Source organism: Vulpes lagopus, chromosome 11 (assembly GCF_018345385.1).
Source record: "Vulpes lagopus strain Blue_001 chromosome 11, ASM1834538v1, whole genome shotgun sequence".
NCBI classification, from domain to species: domain Eukaryota; kingdom Metazoa; phylum Chordata; class Mammalia; order Carnivora; family Canidae; genus Vulpes; species Vulpes lagopus.
This window is the reverse complement of record NC_054834.1, coordinates 14,579,049-14,603,992: the sequence shown is the minus strand read 5'-3', so window position 1 is coordinate 14,603,992 and position 24,944 is coordinate 14,579,049. Positions and strand designations below refer to the sequence as shown.

The 24,944-nt window shown below is 50.6% G+C and overlaps 1 protein-coding gene across 8 annotated transcripts in view; it reads right to left on the bottom strand.

Annotated features, from left to right (window-relative positions):
* Positions 1 to 24,944, bottom strand: part of ATXN7L1 (ataxin 7 like 1) — a 245,268-nt gene that overhangs the window by 157,260 nt on the left and 63,064 nt on the right. For 7 of the 8 annotated variants that reach the window (XR_005982684.1, XM_041722182.1, XM_041722183.1 and 4 more), the window contains one exon: positions 1,987 to 2,091. Coding sequence is in view for 7 of the 8 variants with exons in the window: in XM_041722182.1 (XP_041578116.1) it covers positions 1,987 to 2,091 (105 nt within the window). In the remaining variant the exon portion in view is untranslated. Of the gene's footprint in view, positions 1 to 1,986; positions 2,092 to 2,570; positions 2,650 to 24,944 lie in introns of all 8 variants that reach the window. The other variant, XM_041722186.1, reaches the window with a different exon arrangement.

The window sequence follows — 24,944 nt, the reverse complement described above, 5'->3', positions numbered from 1 at the left end:
TCCAAACCCCCAAGCTAATTTACTGCCACTGCTCAGAGGAGACGGCCCCCAAACCCTGGGCCATTCCCCTAAGCTTGACTTGGCTCTTGAATCAAAAGACCTAGAACAGAGGGAGGCAGCTGTATCAGTGGAGCCAAGCCCTAGAAGCTTCCTTCATTGGCTAGATGAGGCCTCACCTTGGGCAGAACTGCAAGGCATAGTGGGGTCCCAGGCCCCTTTCTGTTTCCTTCCATCAAAGACTCTGCCAATGGATTAAGCTCCCAGTGAAAGTTTTGATTAAGCCTATGGGATTTTCATTTGTCTTGTTCACAGCCATACCCAGCTCGGCAGCCCATCCCTGCAAATGAACGAACGCCCGTGACATTTGGGGTGCTCTAGCTCCACATCTTCATGAGACAAACAGAAGCAACCAGCCACACAGATTCCACGGTCATTCACTGAACAAACCAGCTGTGTGGGATCTTCCTGCCACCGCTCTGCTTTCCTTTTCCCCACCTGTCACTTAGTTGATAACACCACCTCGGGGTCTCTAGCAGTTTCCCTTTGGAAAGGTTTGACCTTTTCTCTCTCCTGGAGGAAGGGGGGAGGTCATTTGCTACAGAGCACTGAGCAAGAAGGTCAGCTCGGGCCGAGCACACAACTTGCTCCTTTCATGCTCAGCCTGCCAGAAACGAAAATGTTAGAGCTAGAAGCACCTGTGGAGATCACTCCTCACGGAAGAGGAGAAACCAAAGTCCTGAGACACCAGGCAAGGAGCTCAAGCTCACAGAGCTGGCTGTGGGGACATCAGGAGACTCGCCCTCTCAACAGAACTCTCTGTATGGCACTTTATCTAGGAGCCTCTCTCTGCCTTGAGCAGGTAAGGAAATTTTGGAAAGTGCCCCTAAATCCTGGATTCTCTTTCTATATATTAAAAACACAAAATATACCCACTCTTTCTCTTTCTCTCTCCATATACACATACACACAGATACAGATTATATATATTTAGATATGGATATATCATATATATACATATTCATAGATGATATTAGAATACGTAAAAACTATTCTAAAGGGCCAAATACATTTACTGATGAGTTTGGATAAGCAACTCCCTTTACGTTAAACTCACTTTTTATAGAACAGGGACAACTGGAGCTGGTGGGGGAAAGTCAGAAATCCTGAGTGCGAGAAAGGGGAAAATGTGTAATTTACAAAAGCATACCCAATATTATTATTGCTTTAATTTTTTTTGGCATTTATTTAATGTGCTTGGAGATGTGATAGTGAAAGAGGGCACTGAGACAGGACGTTCACTGAAAGGGAGTACGGCTTAAATGAAAAGATCTGGAAACCCTCCACCTTAAGATAAGGCGCCTTCCATCTCTCGAGGTTAAGTAAGTGCCTGTCTGAGGTCAGTGGTGGTTTACGTGCTCCTGATGTGGCATCACGAGCACCTTATGCACCTGCAGGGGGTGGCCTAGGGTTTGCTGCTGACCTACAGAAGGGAATTTATGACATCGAGGATGTAAAGATACCGCGGGAAGGCAAGTTCCCAGACACAAACAAAGAGCATTCTTGGAGAGACAGAAACCAAAGCTGAGGCTGTCGGTACCAGGCGTTCCCTTGGGGCAGCACCCCTGGAGCCCCCCACACTGGGCTGCCCTCAGCTCCAGCCCCTCCTGGGGTAAACCCCGGCAGACTCAGTCTGGCCCCCCATTTCAGGGATGTCGGGCTGCTCCCCCCTTCCCGTGATGGCCCCGGGAGGCCAGCGCAAGGTTGGGGGACGGCTTCGCTCCGGTCCCATTTCCCTCCCGCAAGTGGCAGGTTCTCTCTCGTTCGCTCTGACAGGGCTGAGCGGCTCCGAGAAGGACTCCAGCTCCGAAAACCCTTGCCCTGCGAGGGGGGCAGAGGCGTGGGGCACGGCCGCCGCCGGCGGACACCGTCCGGGCGGGGTGGGGGGGCGGGCGACGGTCGCCGGCGGGGGCGCGGGGGTCCACTTACCGCAGTGCGCCTGGAAAACCTGTGGCTTGACGGCCTGATTGCAGGCGCTGCACACCACGAGGTAGAAGTCGTCGTGTGCGGGGTAGTGGCCGAATAAGTGCATATCTGCGGGGAAAGGAAAACAGGGTTCTTGAGAAGGTCATGAAGGCTCGGAAGGCCTAGTTGCCTCTCGCCACGTCCTCGGGGACAGTGTTTCGAGCGAGACGCGCAGCAAGGCAACGAGCTCTCCTAAAGGGACAGGGTTTGTGCGGTGCCACTCCCGGCTGCCCCAGAAGCTGCGGCCTCCCGGCCCCCGCCTCGCCTCACCCCTGGAGGTGCACCGCCAGCACGGGGGGCCCCGGGGTCCCATGCTGACGGCTTCCCGTGGCCCCAGAGGGTGCCTGAGGGTGGGCCGGCACCCGACGGGGGGCTCCCCTAAACCCATTCCAACTTACGCGGGTCTCTCAGGTGGACTGAGGCGCAGAAGGCCCTGGAGAGCCGGTGCCCGTGTTTCCCCACCGCCTGGGGGACACCCCACGGCCCGGGAGGCCTCCGAACACGCGGTTTGCTCGCTGCCATCGTTACCTGTTACTCATCTGACTGACCTGCAGCGAGTGTGCCCGGCACCGGGCAGGCTGTGGGGGACACCGGATGGATGCCATCGAGGGCCCTGCTCTCCCGGACCTTACGGCGACAGGACACAGAAAAAGTTATCACCCAAGTCCTCACGTGGCTGTGGGGCACGTGCTAAGGAGACGTGTGGAGGCGTCCCTTGAGGGCGTGTGGGCCCAACCTGGTCAGGGGCCTGAAGAGGCTTCCCTGAGCAGCGGGTATTCGGGCGGGGACCTCAGGATGTGTGGGGGTTACGCAAGGGCTGGGGGGCGGCGGGGAAAGTTCAAGGTCCGCCAAGTGCTGGAACACAAGGGGAGAGCCCAGAAGCTGTAGGCCTTGTGGACCAAGTAAGGATTTTGAACCTGATTTTAAAAACAAGGGAAGCGGGGATCCCTGGGTGGCTCAGCGGTTTAGCGCCTGCCTTCGGCCCAGGCCATGATCCTGGGGTCTCAGGATCAAGTCCCACCTCGGGCTCCCTGCATGGAGCCTGCTTCTCCCTCTGCCTGTGTCTCTGCCTCTCTCTCTGTGTCTCTCATGAATGAATAAACAAAATCTTTAAAAACAAAAAACAAAACAAAACAAAAAAACCAAGGGAAGCTGAGCACCTGGGTGGCTCAGCTGGTTAAGTGTCTGCCTTCAACTCAGGTCACGAGCCCGGAGTCCTGGGATCGAGCCCCATCTGGCTCCCTAGTCGGCAGGGAGTCTGCTTTTCCCTCTGCTCATGCTCTCTCTCAAGTAAATAAGATCTTAAACACACACGCACACACACGCACACACACACACACACACACACACACACACACACAAAACCCCAAGGGAAGCTGCTGAAGGCTTTTTGGCAAAGGAGTGACATGCTGTTAAAAAAAAAAAATCAGTTACGTGGCCTAAGGTACACGAGTGCATACATCCACACAAAGCCTCATATACACAGGTCCGTGGGAGCATTGTTCACAACAGCCAAAAAGTGGGAACAACCCACATATCCATCAACCGGTGAATGGATAAACAACATGTGGTGTAAGCAGATGGTGGACTACTATTCAGCCACGAAAAAGAACAAAGTGCTTACACCACCTGCTACAACATGGATGAAACCTGAAGACATTATATAAAGTGAAAGGAGGCAGACACAAAAGGCCACATATTGTATGATCCCAATTGTCCAGATCAAGCAAATTTATAGACACAAAAATTAGATTTGTGTCTGGCTTGGGCTGGAGGACCTAGAGGGGGCTGAGGGGGCTGCTGCTATAAGGGGTTCAGGATTTCTTTTTGGGGTGACAGAAATGTTCTAGGACTGATAGTGGTGATAGCTGTACACTCTCGTGAATATACTACAAACCCCCCGCTCGGACACTTTACATGGGTGCGTTGTACAGTATGTGAAAAAAAGTGGTCAGAGAAGAAAGTTCCTTAGCTTCTGAGGAAACACGGTCACACCTCCCCATGCACCTCGGGGTACACACGGAGCCCTGGGGGCACCTGGGCTCGCCTGCTCTCAGCCCACCAGCTCTTGGGTTGCTCCAGAATCGAGCAGTAGGCTTGGACCACTGGCACGGCTGACGGAGGAATTAAGGCAGTGAATGCATCAGGCATGTTTTCTGTCACAAACGTACTGAACCCTCCTCCCCCCAAGCCCTCAAGTTCTCATTTTCTAGACTCAACCTATGTCTTCCCTCCAAACTCAGCAAACCCACAAAGACGGCTCCCCCGGCTGCAGAGGGAGGCCACAGACTGAGTTAGTTCCCCATGAGGTGGGGACAGCTCGTCTATAACCCAACAGATGCTCTCACAGGGGCACCCTCCGCTCTGCGCTCTCAGGGCAGCCCCAGTGCTCAGAGAGAAGGGGAGCGGACACACTTGTCACTGGGCAAGGAGTTGAGGCCCACGCTGCCCCAGGGGAGGAGAGTGGCTGCGAGGGTGACGCCGGCTCTGGCCATGGCAGGTCCTCCTCGAGCTGCAGGTGCATGGGGGCCCGCTTGCCCCCTTAGAGGTGATGGTGGTGGGGGTAGAGGGCTGGGGACACAGGCCCTCGGTGAACTTGTCACTTATCAGTAGCCCTGGGTGCGGCCTGTTATTTCCCCTCTCTAGGACTCGCCTCTCTTTCCACTTCTGACTAAGACTTGTTACCGGAGGGGAACGTTATTAGTCAGTGCCTGGTGGGCGGGAGGTCGGAGGCAAGAGAGGCCCAGAGAGAGAACCCAACTGTGACAAGTGTCCTGAAGCATGAGGAGGCCCGTGCTGGGCCTACCCAATGTGTCCAGGGCCCCTGGTTCAAGCACCGCAGTGTGGAGAGGACATCTGTTGGTCCTTAACTACCGATACCTCTTGGTTCTACTCTTTATCATAGGTTGCTTATTTTTATAATACATGTTCTTTTTTCAATAACAAATGTGATCCATGTTCTATGAAGATACATTTGAAAACTGCAAAAAAGCCAGAAGAAATTAAAAAAAAAATCACTGGCAATCTTTATTAACGTTTTGCATCTCATTTAGATTCAGTCACATTTTACGTCCGGGAACATGTGAAACCAGGAGCCAGGCGGGGCTAAGACTTACTTATTGATTCAACAAGCATCTACTGAGGGGCCTTACATCCTTTCTGCAATAGATCAAGCTATAAAGGAACAGAAGAAATTTATGAATTAAAAAAGCATTAAGAAAAATGTCTCGCGCGCCTCCTCCGTGTGGGAAGCTGTGCTGAGTCTGGGGTGGGGGGAGTGAGCGTGCCTCTGCACCTTTGTGGTCTCAGGATTCCCACACCTTCTATAATCCTTCAGAAATCTGCAGAGCACCCCTACCGCACCCCCAAGGTACACACACTCCTCTCCGGTCATGAGTCAGTCTAGCCAGAAACTGGCCACCGGGGTACGTACACACATGCGTGTGTGTGTGTGTGTGTGTGTGCACGCTCATTCCCCTTCAGGCCCTCTGCTCCACTGAGACCCTTCTTGGTTTCCCCTAGAGCAGTTTCAACCTTGCTCATGTCTGCTCACAGTGTGTCTCCCATAGAAAGTGAGAGGACCTGCCTGCTGGCCGGGTTATTCCGCAATTGGCCGACCTCTGAATCTCCTCTACAGGCCGCCCAGGTTCTGCGAGGCTGGAGGGTGGGGAGCAAGGTAAGGGCACTTGGCCTCTCAGAAGACCACCGCCTCATGCAGCCTGGCGATCACAGTCAGTGTGCTGTTTGCCCGGGGATGGAGGAAAGTCAGGAAGAACTGAAAACTATTACGCCGGCATGATGCTAGGTGTTCTATTAATTGACACCCGCCCCCCCCAACAACACACTCGGTGCGCAGTTACAAAGAACAGCAGTGGTGTGCTGGCGTGGGCTTGTACCAGCATGTCCTTCCCCAGCTCGTTCAGTGCTTTCAGGGTGGTAGCTTGGCATCAGCCTTGGTGGAAGTATTTACACCATGGAACGGGGGCACAGACGCCAATCAGGTCTCTACCAGAGCATCACTGGATAAAGATGAGAAAACAGGGAAAAGTGAAACCACCTGTAATGAGACCACCCAGGGGTGACCACCTCCGATGTGTTAATGTGGATCCTTCTGAACTTTCTGATGTGATAACATTTTCTTGATTAGTCCTCAAAATGAATCTAGAAAGTTGTCATCATCTCCACTTTCCAGGCAAGAGAACAAGGTGATTTGCTTGACGTCCCTGGGCTATGATTTATAAACTGGGCTGAGATGCCAGGACACTCTGAGTCTAAAGGCAACGCTCCTTCCTCAGCAAAAGGCTGTTTTCCTTCATTCACAGAGCAAAATCCCATTTCACAGATGAAGAAAACAGCTTGGGGAGGGTTTCCTGGATGACTAACAGGCTTTCCCAAATTATTGGCATGACCACAGGCCTGGGGTCAGAAGGAGGGATTTTTCATACAGTGCTCATTGCCATGCAACCTCAGGGAAGATGCCCAACTTTTCTGAGCATCAGTTTCCTCATCTATGAAATGGGGCTTACAATTCATGGCGTTGCTGTGATGGCTCATAAAAGGCTGTATTTTCTTCCACCAGGGATCTGGGGGAGAGTGTGGAGAAAGCCTTCACCAAGGTCATCCCTCTGACCTTCCAGAATTAACTAGGTCTTTCTCCATTGGGAGAGTCCTTGCTCCAGCCAATACATCCTTTGTGTCTCCCTCATGATCACTCAAGCAGACCTCCTGGGAAGCCTGAGGGTCTCTCCCACCTGCAGAATTTGCACATGTGCAAGGACTGATGAGGGCTGAAAGCTTTTGGGAGGGCTCTCTCTCTTTCTCTGGCTGTGGCTGGATTCCAAGGAAGCATGTGCATAAAAATGAGACTTTGCCCAGCTTTAAACATGGGGTTCAACCATCTTCCAAAGAGAGAAAGCCAAACCACTCCATTCTGCCTCATTTTGTCCCGGCAAATAGGTCAACTGTACATCAGAGAGAGTGCTAGCCACCATGGCACTATCGCAGAGGTGACTTTAACATGCCCCTTGCCTGACAACAGGTGGGGACGGAGCAAGCTCCATTCGCTCCATTTTGCACAAATGGGAAACAGGTACACTTGCTTCTAGGTCAGTATTTTTTTGGTTTTTGACACCAACCCACTGTACCCTTATGTACATGTACGTATGTATATGTATATGTATCTATGCATCCATTTATCCATCTATCCATCCATCATCTCTCCTTGCAACATGTACATTACACTCTGATATGTTCTGTTCTACTCATTTCTTTCTGTTTTACTATATTCTACTTCATTTAAAAAATTTTCACTGGGATTTCAACATTTCAGGACTCTTTAATGGGTCGCAACTCAAACTTCGAAAACCACTTTTCAAGGCAATCCAGTGAATCAGGGGCTATGCTAAGCCTGAGAGTTCACTGGGGATTTAGAGAGGTCTGAGCTAGTCCTCAGCGGTGTCTTGGGAATCTGAAGCCCTGGACTGAATCATTAGTGCCAAATTTTATGCTAGAGCCTGCTGTTACCAGCTCACAAGAGTCGATTATATCTTCCTATCTCAGCATTCAAGGAGGTATGTTGGTAGCTTAAAGCAGCCAAGGTGGGAATATTTACACCATGTGAATCAGTATCCACTATAAACCAGGGCTTCTTCTCTTGGAGAGCTGGCTATTTAAACATTTGCCAACAACCCACTGACCAGCACCTCTTCTGGCACCACTCTTCCCTGTATTAATTTCCCTAATTACAAAAATGGAGAAAACCATGTTCATTATCTACCACAGTGGGATACAGAAAAGTCTTTCATGAACTTGGGAGGAAATGATCATATTAACATAAAGTGCTGGCTGGGGTACTGATCATTAACCCAAGAACCTATGCACAACAGAGCCAGGTTAAAGTGTAGATCCCTTTCTGTATCAAATAAGCACATAGAGGCTACAACTTGTCCACGGTCTGGTGGCGAGAAGAGGGTGGGGTTGGTGGAGTGGGGGTAGTGGGGAGTTGAGAACTTATTGGAGTTCTTTCCAATGTCTGTCAATGTAATGCTTATTAAGGGTAATTCACGGAAGTTACTCACAGATTAGGCTCATGGTATTAACCTAATGCTGCTTATAAATTTACCACAGGAAATTCTCAGTACCCCTATTTAAAGTGGGTACTCCTTCTCTTACTTAACTGCTACTAAAATTCTCATTTGGGGCAGAGTTGACTGTCAATTGCGTTCTTGCTCTCAGTGGAGGCTGGCACACCTGGCCTGCTTACGGACGGAAGGCACTTGAGGTTTGCACGGCCTCACCTTCCCCAAAAGCACCCCACCCCCAGACCGCAGAGGAGGAGCGGGGGTGGGGGGGGGGACAGAGCTCTGATGTCCTGGTGGAGCTGGTGAACTGTTTCTTAAGTCAATACTGAAAAGAAATCGGCAGGATAGGAGTAGCATTTTATTCCAGATACACAGTTTTTGGAGGGGAATACCTGCAACCTGTGAAGCCAAGTGCATCAACTTCCGCTGCATCCAGTCCTCACATTAGGAAAATGGGTGCAGTTAAGGAAAAGGCGGGGTGACATCTCCAATCCACTGTTTGGATGCGACGTGTTTCTAAGATGGGAGGAGAGCTGTTTTTGTGGATTTGGGATTGATCTAGATGCTGTGCGCCTTTGAACTGGACCCTGGACACCTGCCAGGGCCCAAGACTTTGACATTATGAAACAACAACTGGTTGAGGGCTCAGAGGATGAAAAAGTTGAGAGGGCGTGAGTAAGGACTGATGCCTTCCCTCTGTGAGTGGGAACGCCGAGCAGAGTGCGGACTGAACAGAGAAGCTGTGAGGAGCAGACTTGCTTTGAAGGCAGTGGAGCAGCTTATCAGCAATCGCTGGTACCTACTCTCACTATAGAAAATCCCACAGCGGGAAAAGGGAGACAGCAAAACGGAATTAAAAAAAAAAATTAAAAAAAAAAAAAAGCTCCAGAAAATGTCCTTCAGTTACCCAAAAGTCTTGTTGGGGGTTGGGAAACCACCCCAGTTGCTATAGGGATTATTAAAAATGTCAAGGTAGCAATTGCTATAATACTCTATTATAACAACAATTTCATATAATTTAAAATTTTTGCTTCCCTTTTCACTGATTCTAAAAAACTACTGTAATGCAAAAAAAAAAAAAAAAAAAAAAAAGGAGATTCTATTTATGTAATTTTAACACACCACGCCTTTTCCAGGAAGGCGAATGTAAGCCCTGCCTGAAAAGAAGCCTCTGCCCGTGGGAGATAACTGGACACACAGACCTCGGTAGGACCTCAGGGAGGGACAACCCTGTGACCGTGGCTGGAGAGCCGGGTGCCACTGGACTTCCTTGGAAAACTATCAGAGGGATGAGCTGGTGGCTGGCAGTGGTTGTGACTTGTGGGCTTCCGCTTCCATAAACTCAAACAGGGGAAATTATTGGGAAGAACAGTCACTGTGGTTCAAAGACACACATGACTGCCTCCAAGCCGATGCGGATCCGGACACAGAAGGGCTCCCTACAGGAACGACACGTGCCACCTCGGGAGGAGCACTGCTCACACTGAGAGAGGCTGGTCCGGGGAGCCCTTCTCTCCCCCCATTAATCTTAATGTGCTCATTACGCAGTTTTTATTAATTCGTCTTTTCTCTCTGCCGGTGGAGTTTTCAGCTGCATTTTAATCACTTATGTCAAATAGAAAGCTTGAGGGGATGTAAAAAACGTTTCTCCTTTGCTCTGACAGCCTGATTCTATCTGTTCCTCAACTCCAAAACCTCCTTAAATTCAGAGATCAAAACAACATGAGGTCTTCAAAGCAATGACCTCGGACCCAATACCTCCTATTTCCCCAGCCGAATGTTGAACTCCCCTCTAGGAAAATGCACACACGCGCACACACACCCGCACACACAAATGTGGTCACTTTCCGTCTTTCAGATCTCTGAAAACCCAGGGCCTGACTGTGAGGGCTTCAAAAACAATGAAATCTGGAAACGGAAACTCAATAGGGCGACTAGAAAGCAAGCAGCAGCAGCGGTGAGCTCCTCAGCATCAATGAGGGCGGGCGGCAGGCCCACAGCCTTTCTTCTCTGACAGACCAGGACTAAAGGGGCCCCAGCCTCTTCTTGCTGCGGCTGGGCCGGAAGGCACCCCCCTTGCAAGGCTGCAGCCGGGAGCCAGGCCTGGTAGCAGGTGGGTGCTCCCCGTTAGGCTGTGCGAACCATCCCCAACCCAACCAACCCAACCAACCCACAAAGCCACGGCCTCATGAGAGACTAATCCCTCCCTCCTCAGGAGGACCTTTAATGCAGTCGGGCTGTGTGGAGGCTGTGGAGGCTGTGTGGAGGCGACGGGGGCTGTTCCCTGGGCCTCAGGCCTCGGGCCAGCCCCTCTCCGCAGACTTCTGACTTCCCCTCAGACCCCGCACAACTTCCACCCTGCAGCACAAGGAGGAGACTGTACTCTAGGCTTAGAACAAAACCTGTGAGACATGGGCCTTGTAAAATGCAGTGCCCCAGCGCTGGGCCCCGCTGTCAGGCAGCCTCGAGTTCAAATTCTGCCTCTGGCCTTTGGCATGGCAGTCCCCTCTAAACTGCTTCCTCATCTGGAATCAAAGGGCATATGTGTGAAGGAGGGGGCACGCTGTCAGGATATCTGAAACGACCTCCTGTCATCTCTGGCCTTCTTCCTGTCTCTCCAACTCACCCATCCCCTCCTCTGGGAAGCCTTCTCTGCCTCGCCTGGCGGAGACGCAGAGTCAACCAGGCTCCTTCCCTCCCTGCCAGTGCGCCCTCCACAACGTGACCACAGCTCCCAGGCTGTAGAGCACTTGGTTTACGCCTCTCTCACCAGACTGGGATCTTCTTGAGGACAGGAATTGTGACCCGGTGCCCTTTATATCTCTACAGCCAAACAGTCTGGCGCGTGGTAGCTGCTTCATAAATGTCAATTGGTTCATGAGGCTGAAGGTCCCAAGAAGTTGATTTACTTCCTGTGCTCCTTAATTTGCCCTTCCTTCAAAGGGGGAGGTTGTAAATAATAATAAATTGACCTAATATCCATGCTGCTATCTAAGATTATGAGGTCAATAACTGTCTATTTGTTCATTCTTTGAGCTCCGTGGAAGACAAGTGCTGGCTGAATTTAAGGAGGCAAGCGCCAGGTGGGCCATCATAGTGGAGAAGAAGCTAATTCCTGTCCCTCACTGTTCCAGACTGGTGAAGGTTGCATCCTTCCTTGTCTGGCAAACACGGCTACTCCCCATTCCACCCCCCAACCCGTGATACCCCTCTCAAAACCAGCATTTGGGGTAGGCTTAGGGGTGTTCTCTGGATGCTCCCCCTGACCTCATTTTCCATTTCCTCATCCTAGGGCTGGTCTTATACATCAAGCCAAGTGAGTGATTCAGGGCCTGGAAGATCGAGACTTCTCCTAGTACTTCCTGCTTCAGCCCCTTCCTGTCTGACACTGGACCAGCTGGGCTCAGCCCAGAGCACACTGAGTGATCTGAGGCCAACCTGGCAGGGGACTGACCAGGTCAGCGATGACCCTGGTGGCTAAGAAAGTCATCTTGCAAAGGGCTTCCCTTCACCTATGCAGGGTTTAGGCAACGATGCCAATAATTTGTCCCTAAAATTGTTCTCTGGGATATAAATCCAGCCCAGACTCCCTTTCCAGCAGCTGCAAGGATACCCAGGCTTCTCCTTATCCAGTCACTCACATCCTTGTCCACCATCCCAGCCAGGTCAGCTGGTAGCTTCTGGCCTGACATCCCTACCTCCGGCCCTCAGGACAGAGGAGGAACATGGAACCACTTTGGCAGGTTGCTGAGTCCTGACAAGGTATCCTAAGCTTATAGCAGGGACTGCTTGGGTTCAGAGATGAGCTACACGTGCAGGACAGCTTCCAATCCCCTTCACCACATCAGCCCCAGTGCTCTGGGCCCAGCGAGAGAAAAGTCCTCTGGAAGGGACAAGGGTGGATGTAGCACATTTAACCAAAAGCTTGTTACGTAAAAATTGTATAGTTCACTATGACTCAACTAGAGAGAGAAGCATCAACCTATTGGAGGAAATTCTAGTCCCTTCTTCTAGCTTTAGGTGAGTAGAAGGGCCTATGAATGCTTTGGAATGGCCACAAGTCATCACCAGACTCCCTTCCCTCTCAGGGTCTCTCATCTGGGTCAGTTATTTATTTATTTATATATTTGAAGGGGAAAGAGAGGGGCAGAGAGAGAATCCTCAAGCAAACTCCCCCTTGAGCATGCAGTCTGACATGGGACTCAATCTCACAACCCTGAGATCACAACCTGAGCCTAGACCAAGAGTTGGATGTTTAACTGACTGAGCCACCCAGACGTACCTCCTACTTGGGTCATTTAAGTGTTTAAATGTTCACCTAAATCTTTATGTCCACATTACTTTCAACTTGAGGATTACAGTTGAGATAATAGTGAAAACATACAAAATCAATAGGCCTCCCTGGGCATTTTTTCTCAATTCTTCTTCAATAAGCTTTGCTTTGCTTCTTTGTTTGGAATAGACTTTTCCTCCCCTGAGCCTCCTTCAAGGTAGGAAATTTAAGAGCTGGTCTGAGTGAGGCCTGTTTCCAGTTCACTCTGGGTGACTCCTTCCACCTCTATCCTGGGCATCTCTTGAGTCCAGGTTGGCTCTCCTGGAGCAATCTGTGATGCCTTCCCTCCTTCTATTCCTCACCCAAGAGAGATCTTAAAGAGGTGGAGGTATGTGCCATATTCAAGGAAGAGTGCAGTGGGTTTGGGGATGAAGAGGTGATGATGCTTTTCCTTATAAGACAGGGATGGTCAAAAATAATTTCCAGACTGAACAGAGCACTACTTGGAAGAACTGCTTAATGAGTCAAGGGGGAGTCAATGGAAACATGTCCTTTGATGCCTTTTCATATAGAACAGTCTACATTCTTGTTGTGGCAATCTGACAGTCTGGAGGACGGACTAACTGGTCCCTTAATTCCTTTCTGGCTCTTCAGTAATGATGACAGCTCCAAAAGGGAGTGAGTGTGTAAGGAGAAGGATGGCTGAGAAGGAGGGAAGGATGTCATGTTCGTGTTACAAAGGAAATCTCTAGAAAAGTTAAATAAAGCACAAAAATCATCTTTAGCCTAGCTACCTACCTCTTTTATCTATCTTCTATGTCTATCACTTTTCTTTCTTCTTTCTTTCTTTCTTTCTTTCTTTCTTTCTTTCTTTCCTTTCTTTCCTTTTCTTCTTTCTTTCTTTCTTTCCTTCCTTCCTTCCTTCTTTCTTCTTTCTTTCTTTCTTTCTTTCTTTCTTTCTTTCTTTCTTTCTTTCTTTCTTTCTTTTTCTTTCTTTCTTTCATTTTCTTCTATCATCTCTCTATATATATTAGGAAGCCCTATATTATTTGAGCAATGTGGTTTTGAGGTGGACTTAACTCAGTCTCAGCCCATTTTATTGCGATACCAAATGGTATCATTTTGGGTGACAAGGGTGAGATGGCTTTATAAAAATAAATAAAAATTTTAAAAAGAAGAAAACAAAAGATAATGATAAACTCAGACAATACCCAAAGAGCATTAGTTGGTTTTCAAGGGCTGCATTATAAACCACATTAAAATATGGACCAAAGGATGCCTGGTGCCTCAGTGGTTTGGCACCTGCCTTCAGCCCAGGGTGTGATCCTGGAGTCCCGGGATCGAGTCCCACATCCGGCTCCCTGCATGAAGCCTGCTTCTCCCTCTGCCTGTGTCTCTGCCTCTCTCTGTGTCTCATGAATGAATAAATAAAATCTTAAAAAAAACAAAAGCATGGATCAAGCCTTATGCATAGTGTCACCCTCCCCACTCCAGTACAGTTCTTTTCATACAATAGGAGTGAAGCAGAAGTCTGCATTGAAGTTCTTGGAATTCAGCTTTCTCACCAAACCCTAAATAGACTTTGGGCTTTAAAAAAAGGGTTGCTGGGGATCCCTGGGTGGCTCAGTGGTTTAGCACCTGCCTTCAGCCCATGGCGTGATCCTGGAGTCCTGGGATCAAGCCCCACATCAGGCTCCCTGCATGGAGTCTGCTTCTCCCTCTGACTGTGTCTCTGCCTCTCTCTCTCTGTGTCTCTCATGAATAAACAAAATCTTAAAAAAAATAAAATAAAAAAGGGTTGCTCTGAGGCATATTGAAGGACTCGATGTCTGCCATCTTGCTTCTTGAGATTCACAGGCCGAGAGGCTTTCATTGATGACAATAAGATCAAGAGCTCGAAATTGAACACCAATAAAAAATAAATTTATTATTAAAAAAGAAAAAAGATCAAGAGCTCGAGGCAAAGGAATGGGATGGGTTTGGGTCTGTGGGATGGGTCCCACAGACCCAGCCATCTGTGGGAATCTAACCATGCCATACTGAGGGCTTTCATAGCCGTGCTAAGATCAGGACAATTACGTAAGAAGAATCTCACTAGGCCTGCCATCACTGTGTAGAGATTTTAATTTAGAAATGGACTGAAGGTGCCAGGCAGCAACTACCACAGAGGTGCTCCACTGCAGTCTTTGGGAGGTTTCTTGGATGACATGTTGCTGAAACCTGCTGAAAGCAGAGTCTACGAAGAAGCCCTCCAGTGGCTTCTTCTTGGTGCCTCACAAATGCTAGAAATGTGACATTTTTAAAGACACAAGAAGATGCCTTCATGAGACCGTATCATGGAGGGCCTCAGCTATCAAATTATTGTTACTGATGCCATCCAGAACATGCAGTGGAGTGGTCAGGTAAATGGGTCAAGGGCCAAGAAAAGCCCAACCCTGAAAATGGCCCTATCATTTCAGACATGCTAACCCTTACTCAGTATGAGGGGTTACATCAGTGTGATGCCTGCAGATCTGGGGATGAAGAAGAGCTGTATGCTCTAAGGATAAGAGACCTCTGGACCCTGTGGCCCTTGTCAGTGGCTCTGAGTGCAAAGTAGAGCTGGATCTGGCTGTAACTGGCAAAGAGAAGGTGGCATTTTTTTCCCCCTAGAGGGTCATTTGTCAAGGCTATAGAGCCCTACATGCGTCCTTCAAGATTACAATGATCACCCAAACGATGCTGCCAAGCTTAGAGGAAAATGTGCCATTTGGCTCTGTCATGAGAAGCGTCCACTTGGCATAGCCAGAGGGCAGTGGCAAGACTGCTCAATGTCCCTGGGAATTAATGTCCAAAGAGTTCAAGCCACGGGGACAGCCAGACTGCAGGAAGCCGTTGACAGATATCCCAAGGCAGTCCCCTAGGAACAGGGGGCTTATAGGGGAGGCCAAGCCACCCCGGCAGTACCTGCTGCTGCTTCAGTGCTCGCGAAGAGCAGAAAGGTACTTTGGCTCTAAGAGAACAGAAAGGAGCATCTCATCACACGCAGGCTCCTCAAACCAGTCACCCACACCTGGCAGCCACTGTGATGGGCTGGCGCTTAAAGCTGGCAGATTTCTGAGCAGAGACCAAGAAAGAAAGAAAAAAAATCCACCATAGAGAGGATTACAGAAAGCTGTTTGAAGGTACTAATGGAAACTAAGATCGATCAGCTGGAGGAGAAAAATCACAATGTCTTCCATCACAAATCAAGCATGAAGCTAGTTATGTGCCTGAGGAGAAAAGGGAGACTCTCAGCAGGGCTGGTGAGCCTCTGGGATCCAGCTCCGCCCCTGGGTCCCACGTTGGGCTCCTCCTCCCTGGCAGTCCTTCCTTTACCCCCCTCCTCCATGCTCGGAGGTCCTCCACGTCCTGCCAGGCCAGTGTTTCTGTGACCTCCTCCAGGGAGCCTTCCACAGACACAAGCAGCCCTCTCTCTGTATTTATTGCATTTATCAGCATGCTCAGCCCTCTGTACCTGGTGGATACAGACAGTGGTACGTAGGCCTGTCTTCCCCATTTGTACGCTGATGTTTTCTATATGGGCGCAGACATTTAACAGTCACAAATCAAGGCAGCCAGAAACATGCTCAAGTGCTTACAAGCGTAACAATGCATCAGAGTTGCCTTACCTTAGACTACGGAAGCACCCAGGAGACGCAGCCAGGGCAGCTGCAGGGGAGTGCTGATGAATGACAAATCCCTGCTCAGCCTCGGGCAGGCTGTGCCATACCGGGCAAGCCACAGAACCTCTCCGGACTGACCTTTCCTCGTCTGGGAAATAGCAGTCGTACCTTCCCCACTGGGTTGCGGGTGGATTCGCTGAGGTAGCTCATCCAGCGCCACGGTCGGACAGGCCCTCACCTCAATGCCCATGAAACCGAACAGAACTAGAGCCTGAACTCACTACGTCAAAAGCCACCTGGAGTTTGGTTCTGGGGTCAGACTGTCTGAATTTGTTTTTTGTTTTTGTTTTGTTTTTTTTAGACTGTCTGAATTTGAACCCCTGGGAAACTTCTCAGTTTCCTCATCTGCAAGATGGGAAGCGTAATAAAAGGGTGGTTTGAGGACGAGATGGGAACGATACACTTTGATGTCTGGTGCTTGCAAATGTTAGCCAGGGCAGCCCGGTGGCTCAGTGGTTTAGCGCCGCCTGCAGCCGAGGGCCTGGTCCTGGAGACCCGGGATCGAGTCCCGCATCGGGCTCCCTGCAGGGAGCCTGCTTCTCCTTCTGCCTGTGTCTCTGCCTCTCTCTCTCTCTGTCTCTCATGAATAAATAAATAAAATCTTTAAAAAAATGTTAGCCAGTATTATGATTTGGAATCTGATTTTGCACCGTGGGACTTTAGGAAAACAATCCTATTTCACTGGAGGAAAATAGGGAATGTGGAGAAGGAAACCATCATGCTACAAGCCTCTGACCTTGAGCTTCTAGTCATCGAAGCTGCAGGGTGAGAGAACAGTAGATGAGGGTTTCTCACAGTGGGAATGCTACTTGCAGTCTGGTGGCCGGGCGCAGACACCTGGACCCTATCTGGGAGCTGGGGAGTGAGATTCTCTGGGACTGGGGTCCAGGAGGATGGACTTTAACAAGTTCCTCCAGGGATGTGAGCACCTCTACAATGTGAGTGATCGTATCATGCAAACTACTGACACGGAGACACCCAGGAGTACACAGCAGCGTTAGTTTGGTGATAAGGAACCTCTCACTGGTTCTAAGACTCTGTTAGCCAATGGGAAGGCATGTTCTGTACATGTGGGGTGCCGCTGTGAGTCCCCCCAGCATGTGGTTTTGGGGGCCCCTCCTGGGTATCTGTACTTGTGAGCTCTATTGAGACAGTCCGTGATGTGCTAGAGCCGCCCCAAACTGCCGGCCAGAGCTAACTGTGTGCCCCTCTTTCCTAGCTCTGCATTTACTGGCTTCCCATTGGCTCTCTGAAATTCACCGCAGTGGGAGTACTTACACCTCAAATATCAGCAAACGATACAGTCAGGGCTCTTAGATGTGTTTAGAGGGTCAGTATACTAGCACCCCTCTTATCCATCTCTGCTGGAACTCAGACTCTATGGAATGTGATCCTGGGTACTATATTCAGGTTCTTGACTGGTGGGACCATTGAGAGCCTGGTTTCTGAAAACCCACCTGCTAGATCGTGCTAATGATGCTAATGGTGTTCTGGTGTTCAAGTCCTCGTGGGGTGGCTCAGGAGAAGCCCTCCTTTGCACTTTGTGCTCATACCCTACACTCCAGTCCTGGCTGGCCATCAGGCAAACTGCAGTCTTGATACCCAAGTGGAAGACAGTTGGATGGGGGTGCTGCAGGGCCAATCCCCCCAGTGCCACTAGAAAAATGACCCTGTTCTCTTGAGGGCTGCTAGCGGCCTTCATACCTGCAGGAAACCAATCTTTTTTTTTTTTTTTTTTAAGATTTTATTTATTTATTCATGAGAGACACAGAGAGAGAGAGAGGCAGAGACACAGGCAGAGGGAGAAGCAGGCTCCCTGCAGGGAACCCGACGTGGGACTCGATCCTGGGTCTCCAGGATCACACCCTGGGCTGAAGGCGGCGCTAAACCGCTGAGCCACCAGGGCTGCCCGGAAACCAATCTACAACACCCAGGCAGGGTAGAGGTTCTCCGACAAATCTCCCTCTCATCCCCGGGAGTGGAAGGTTCAGGTGTAGGTAGGGATAGCTCAGCAAGCTTTAGCCCCAACCCCCGACTGCTTTTCAAAAGGTCACCCATTAAGGGCCGCAAGCCCTTGCAGGTGGCACTGTTTTGGCCAACGGGCCAGGGGAGGAAACACACACTTTTCCTTTGATTTCTTCCACTCAGCAGTCGGGTGAGTCTGGGGGAATTCAATCCAATTTCTCAGTAAATCCTCCTCTGCTCTGGAAGACACGGTTTGAAAAATCTATTTTTGTGCTTTTATTTACTTAAGCTCTGCATGCCCGGGGAAGCATTCTCAGAGTGCCATCAAGCTGCCTCTCACCAGGGGAAAAAAAGATCCCACCTTCCTGGAATACTACCAGCAACAGCAAGGCCACAGAGCCTCTCTCCCATCCCTGGAGGCCTATGGCGGCCTCCGCAGCACAACTGCCATCTGAAGCCCTGGGGGGAGTGGCTTTAGGAAGACGCCTTCCCAGTGGGACTGCAGCTCTGGGACCTCGGCTCCCCATGGCAGGAGGCTCCCTCCTGCACCCTGCGTGGTGCTCCCCTTCCAGGGCGGCCCAGGGCACATGGAGTTTTGTTCTCTTGGTTTATTTTATTTTATTTTATTTTTAAGATTTTATTTATTTATTCCTGAGAGGCACACAGAGAGAGGCAGAGACACAGGCAGAGGGAGAAGCAGGCTCCCTGCAGGGACTCGAATCCAGGACCCTGGGATCATGACCTGAGTCAATGGCAGACACTCAACCACTGAGCCACCCAGGTGCCCCTGGTGCCCCTAATGCTGTTTTTGATCCAGATGCCTAGCCTGTCTCCATGAGGTGTGCACCTGCTATTCTAGAGGTTTCACAGTGTGAACTGCTGGGAGGTGGGCTGGGTATCTCTGGATAGTCTCATCCTTCTAGAAGGGCCAAACACTCAGATCAGAAGACAAATGTACTTAGTGTACTGGGTGGCTTGGGGTCATCTGTACTGGTAAAGGCCTACCTCTACCTCTGTGTCAAATCTATGCAGCTGGGACACCGCTCAGCCAACTTCAGCATGGACCCTTCACAGGACTCCAATGCCCTCAATGGTGGGTTGTAGAGGCGCCACATACATGGCCATGGGTAGCTGTGGAGGGCGCAGACTGGAAGTACAGGCCTCTGTAAGGAATGGTCAGAGTTCCTCTTCTCTGCCCTGGCTCCTTCCTCTACTTCCCTTGAATTAGGGACGACTGGGGGTCCCAGAGTCAGTGCCCCTCTGCTGGCCCTCACTCCAGGGACCCAGATCCCAGCTATCTGGCCCTGCCTGGCTGTTGTGAGAAGACAGAGCTTCAGCAGTATCTAATGTGCTTTGGGCCTCTGTCTCTAACCCTTCTCTGGGTCCCTACAGCACCCCTGACCCTGCCGGTGAAATGAGGCCATAGGACCAGGCTTGTAGTTCCATACCTAGCTCAGCAGCAAAATCTCTTAGGAGCTTTTAAGGACCAGATTCCTGGATCCTAGCCAGACCAAGTGAATTAGAAATTCTAGGAGTGAGTCCCAGGAATCTGTATTTTGGAACAAAGTTTCCCAGTTGATTCTGCTGTTCAACTCCGCACTGGGCTAGACTCCCCCCTAAAAACTTTCCATAAAAACCTTCCCATAAAAACAGTCTAATCTTTTGTATCCTTTCACCCAGTTATGAACCAGGATGGGGAAGGGAAACCATGGGGGTAAGAATCATATGCATAGTTTTCTCCCTAGCAAACAGAGATGGGGCTAGAATATCGTCCCCTCTCTGGCCCAGTTGAGTGGCCACCGGCCAGCCACAGAAGGCAGTATGGGCCACCACTGGTCAGGGATGCCTTTGTTAAGGCTTTAGCCCCCTCTCCCACCTCCCACGGACAGGACTCCATTGGTAAAAGGACTACAAGAAGGAAGAGGCCGCGGTCAGCCACAGCCTCGGCCCAGCCACACAGCGAAGCTGGACAGGTGTGGCCCCGGTCTCCCTTCAGCCCAGGACCCCCTGTCAGGTCCCGCAGGCTGCCTTCCCCTCACTGATGTGTCAAGAGAAGCCCCTCGAGACATGTGACAGCCATACTGAGCCCACCTTAGTATGGGAAAAGCAAACCCTCACCTCTTGATGTGAATTGATGGGAAGGGCCTGGCTGGTGATCTCTAAAAGTCTGATTAGTGAGGGACTCCTGGGTCTGGCTGTCCCAGGCGTTTGCATGCATGGGGAAGGAGCCAGCACAACCCACCCTGTGCCAAGATCAGATTCAAGATTCAGAACAGTCACGTTCACTGGGAAGACGGGAGGCCTCCCTGCAGATGAAGGGGACTGCCTCCACATTCTCTTCCCATCCCAGAGGAAATCTGTCTCTCATTCCAACTAATGAGTAAGGGGTAGAGTTTCAGGGGCGGCCCTAAGAAACCATTCGCGTGCTGGTTTGACATTTCCACCCACACTCATTCCACATATTAGCTGCTGGCCAGGGAATGGTCTATGCTAGATCCTTATGGGGAAGATTTATTGATAAAATAATACTGAAAACAACATCAATCACAGCAGCCAATACTTATTGACCATTTACTCCTTGCTAGGCACCGTGCTAAGTGCGCGGCATTGACCGCTTCATTGAATCCTTGCAATAGCCCTGCAGGGATGATGGTATCTCCATTTTACTGATGAGGAAGCTCAGAATGGGAAGCCACTGCCTCCCAGTCTCACCTTGGGAACTGTGGAGGCAAAGTGGGAACCCTGGTCTGCTCACTTTTAACTCCTAGGCCATCTGCCTCTGCAAAGAGGACGGCAGCTGAGGGCAAGGCAAGTGGGGGGAAGCGACGGGAAGGCCTCTCAGCTCCGAATAGGAGTAGTATTTGGCACCTGGCCAGGGCCCGAGAAAGGAGAGAAGCATCACCTGCAGCCCCTGCCCAGGGCGAGGGTGCCACTGGGACCACCTGCTCACCTAGAACAGTGAGGGAGCCAGAGAACAGGAGGGACTTCTGGGTACAGGGTAACCATCGCAGACAGACAACAGGGAACTCAGGCCACTGTGGCAGCAGAGGGGGTCTCCATAGGCGGGGGGGGGCAGGTGGCAGGGCCCCGGTGCTGGGGGGGACAGGGTGCACCCATGTCCCCTGCGCTTGGCAAATCCGGGCCCAGCTGGCAGCCAGTGGCACATGGGCCAGTGAAGCATCTCAGGTGTTCAATGAGGGAAGGAAGAGGCTGCTGGGTTCACCCACTGCCCTCATCCACTCACCATATTCATTCATGCACACATGCATTCATTCATTCAGTACTTCTTCACTGTCCTGACTATGTGCTAGCCACTGGGGTACAGAGAAATGAAAGTGATCATTCTTGCTCTCAAGGAACCCAGTGACCATTAGGGGGAACAGGCCCACAGCACATGCCGGCGCGTGATAAATAGGGTGTGTACAGAGTACAAAGGAGGGAGAACCTGTGCTGTGCAGAGGGCCGGGAAGGCTTGGCCGCAACGCCCCTGGGGCTGGATCCTGGCAGCTGAGTGGGAGTTTCCTTGCATCTGAGGATGGAGCACCGCCCTGGTGAGGGAATAGCAGAGGACTGCAATGGCTTGGTCAGGGCACTGCAGGGAGCCCAGGGTAGCAGAGAGCAAGGAAGGATGGCAGGAAGAAGGGCAGGAGATGGGGCCGAGGAGACAGGGGCCGGGTTTTACAGCATGCACGTGCATGAGAGGGGAGTATGGAGGGCGGTGGTGGGTGCTCGGCAGCAATGGCAAGCCTGCTGGGATAAGCCTGGAGCTGGGAAGACTGCTGCAGGGGTCTGCGGGGAGGGCGGAGACGTCTGACCTGGGGAGCAGCCCTAAGGAAAGAGGAGGAAGGACCTGAGACACAACTGGCACAGGTGACTGACAGCTTCTGGGTTTGGGTTGCTGGGAAGAGAGGAAAGTGGATGGAGCCCCTTTGGGGGGCTGAACTATGTCCTCCCAAATTCACACGCTGAAGCCTTAATTCCCAGTGTGATGCGATTTGGAGACAGTCTCACCAGGAGCCATCCATGCTGACACTCTGACCTTGGACTTCCAGCCTCCAGGACCGAGAGGCATAGATTTCTGTTGTTTAAGCCCCCAGGCCATGGTATTCTGTATGGCAGCCCAAATGGGCGAAGACAGATGGTGCAGGTGTATTTGTCTGCAGCCTACTGAGTTTGAATAACTGATCTGTAGTTCATGAGGCAAGTTGGGGCCAGAGAAAGTTGAAGCCAATCACGAGCACATAGATGGTCCCTGAGTTGGGAACACGGCGGGGGCAAGCCTGTGAAATGGCGTTGGTAACGACATGGTAAAGGGTGGAAGCTGGGGTACACCAATCAGGAAAGGACAAGAAGAAGAAAGTGACAGGTGCAGGAAGCTGAGAAGAACATCCAGAGGGGGGAGGTGAGTCATCGGTAGGCGCCAAGGACAACAGGGAGTCTAGTACCTGCAGACATCAGGTAAGAAAATGCTGCAAAGTGCCCAGTGCCTCTGACAACAAGGAGCAGATACTATTCTGGGGGACAAGGTGGGTGATGGAAGCCAAGTGGCCCCTGCTCGGACATGAGCAACCAAGAAAGGGTGATTAGCTTGTTTTGATTTAAACAACAAATATTTGAACAAGAGTTTAGTCTCCAAGAAGCCAGGAGAGCCTACTTTGCCCTTTCCCAGGGTCTTCCCCTGGCCTTAGAGCCAGGGGGCACTGCAGCCCAGGGCTCGGGCAAGCCTCCTGGGCGTGGGCTTTACCTCCTCTGCCCAAGTGGCCCCCCTGAGTGCTTCAGCTGCCTCCCAGTGCAGCCCTGCAGCACAGCTGCTAGCCCTGGGTGCTGTCCTGGTGCCAGACGCCCACCACTTCCCAAATGTCCTATCATCCAGTCCTTCTGAAGAACTTCATGAAGGAGGCTTGCACGGCACAGTTTACAGGTAAAGAAACTGGGGGCCTGGACATGTTACTTGTCTAGAGTCTCATGGATAGTAGATGGGGTATGGGATTTGACCCCACAGGTGTCAAATTCCACCACAGTCTCCGACCTTTGAAGAACATCTCCCATTCCTGTCTTCCCTGAAAGAGCCACCCTGTACTGGGCCAGGAAGGGAATCTGCACGCTGCCAGATAGGGAGAGGATAGGACATACCTAGAACATGCTACTCCTGGGCAGATGTTGTAGAAATGATCCCAATTTGTTTACTCTTCCGCATACCCATGCCCTCCCACAATGTTATAGTGCTTGGTCATGAGACTTGCTTTGGCCAATGGGACAACAGCAAATATGATACAAAGACACACCAAGTACTTGTGTATTGGGGGTTTGTGTGCCCTCTCTTGTTCTTTGGAACACTGATGTCTCATGTGAACCAGCCAGGCTGATGCCTAACACAGAGTGGGATAAGCCATTCCTGTAAAGGCCATTCCAGATCAACCAGACTCCCAACTACCAGATAGATGAATGTGGCCATCCATCCTTGACCATCCATCCCCAGCTGAGCTGTCTGCACCAGAAGAACCACCCTGATCACCTACAGGATTATGATAAATGATGTTCATTGTCTTAAGAAGCTGTGTTTTACATCAAAAGCTGATTGATACAAGTCCTGAAAGGAAGCCCAAACCAGCTTCTCCTTCTATCTCTGCAAAGTAGAGGGAAAGTCTTGGATCTCTGGTGTCCACCGACGCCTTCAGCAATGGAAGAACCACCCTAAGAATACACTACCATCCCTGGCCTGGAAGGTCCCTGTGCTCTTAGAGGAAGTAGGGAAAAGGACAGTCTTCTGTGCACCTTCCCTGTGGAATGCACGGTGGGCCTGCCCCAGCCAGCAGGCAGCCCCCGGTGGGTGCCAGGTTATTTGCGGACAAGGTGACACAGTAGTCTGCTTCTGCCATATTGTCCCCAGCCTAGTGTTTTTCCACTGATGAGAAAGAAAGGAGATCATCTCTTTAGTGAGCACTCCCGCAAAGGCTTCAAGGCAGCATTTCATCAAAGGGTGCTGGAGGAGCTCTTTCAGGAGGCTCTGCAAAACCCAGCAATCTCCAGCTCCGCTTAGCAAGGAGCTTGCTGTTTCCATTTCCAGAGAGGCATAAAAATGAATGAGTACCCAAGAAATCTAACCTGATCAGTGGCACTTTGATAAGGTGACAAAATTGCTCCCTCCTCCGGTCCAAACCCACTCTCTGTGGTGAACTATTCTGGAAAGGAAGCATCGACTAATTAGAAGCAACTCTAGGACATGAGGAAAATCAGCACCTAAAAATGCCTAAGCAAAGAGAATTCCTTGTTAGGAAGAGAGACAACAACAACAAAATGCTAGGATGTCACTTTCCCCAAGCATATTTATAAAGGGAGGAGGAGATAAGAATTAATTAGGACAGAAGCTTCTGCCCAAGTGACACAGAAGACACAATTATTTTTGCTGTTTTTATAGACCAAATGCCCCTCACAGGTGGGGACAGATGCCTGACGCCGCCCGCCATTTTGAAAAATGACTTTTTAGTCTTCGCTGGTTCTAATGAAGCTTGAAATGAAGATGGTTCTTTTGTTTACTCCCTCTGTTTGCGAAGCCTTAGCTGCCCATCAATAACACAAATGTCTGGATTATTTATTTCTCATTGCCCAACCTATGGAGCATTGAAGAATTTTTATGGAGCCAAAAAGTGAGGCGTTTCTCCTGAGGGAGTGTGCGTGTGCCCCTCCAGGACTGCAGAATATGGCCCTTCAATAATCTGGAGGCTGGTGGACAGGACCAACCCCCCACCTGGGGCAGAGAGCCAGAGGCTCCATTCTTGCTGCCCCCTGCCATTTATTAGCTGGGACGTTTGCACAAGGCTCTTAACCTTGAGAAAATTCAGTAAAATGAAGGGGTGAGGAACTAAAAATATTTTTCTTTTTTTTTTTAATTGTGGCAAC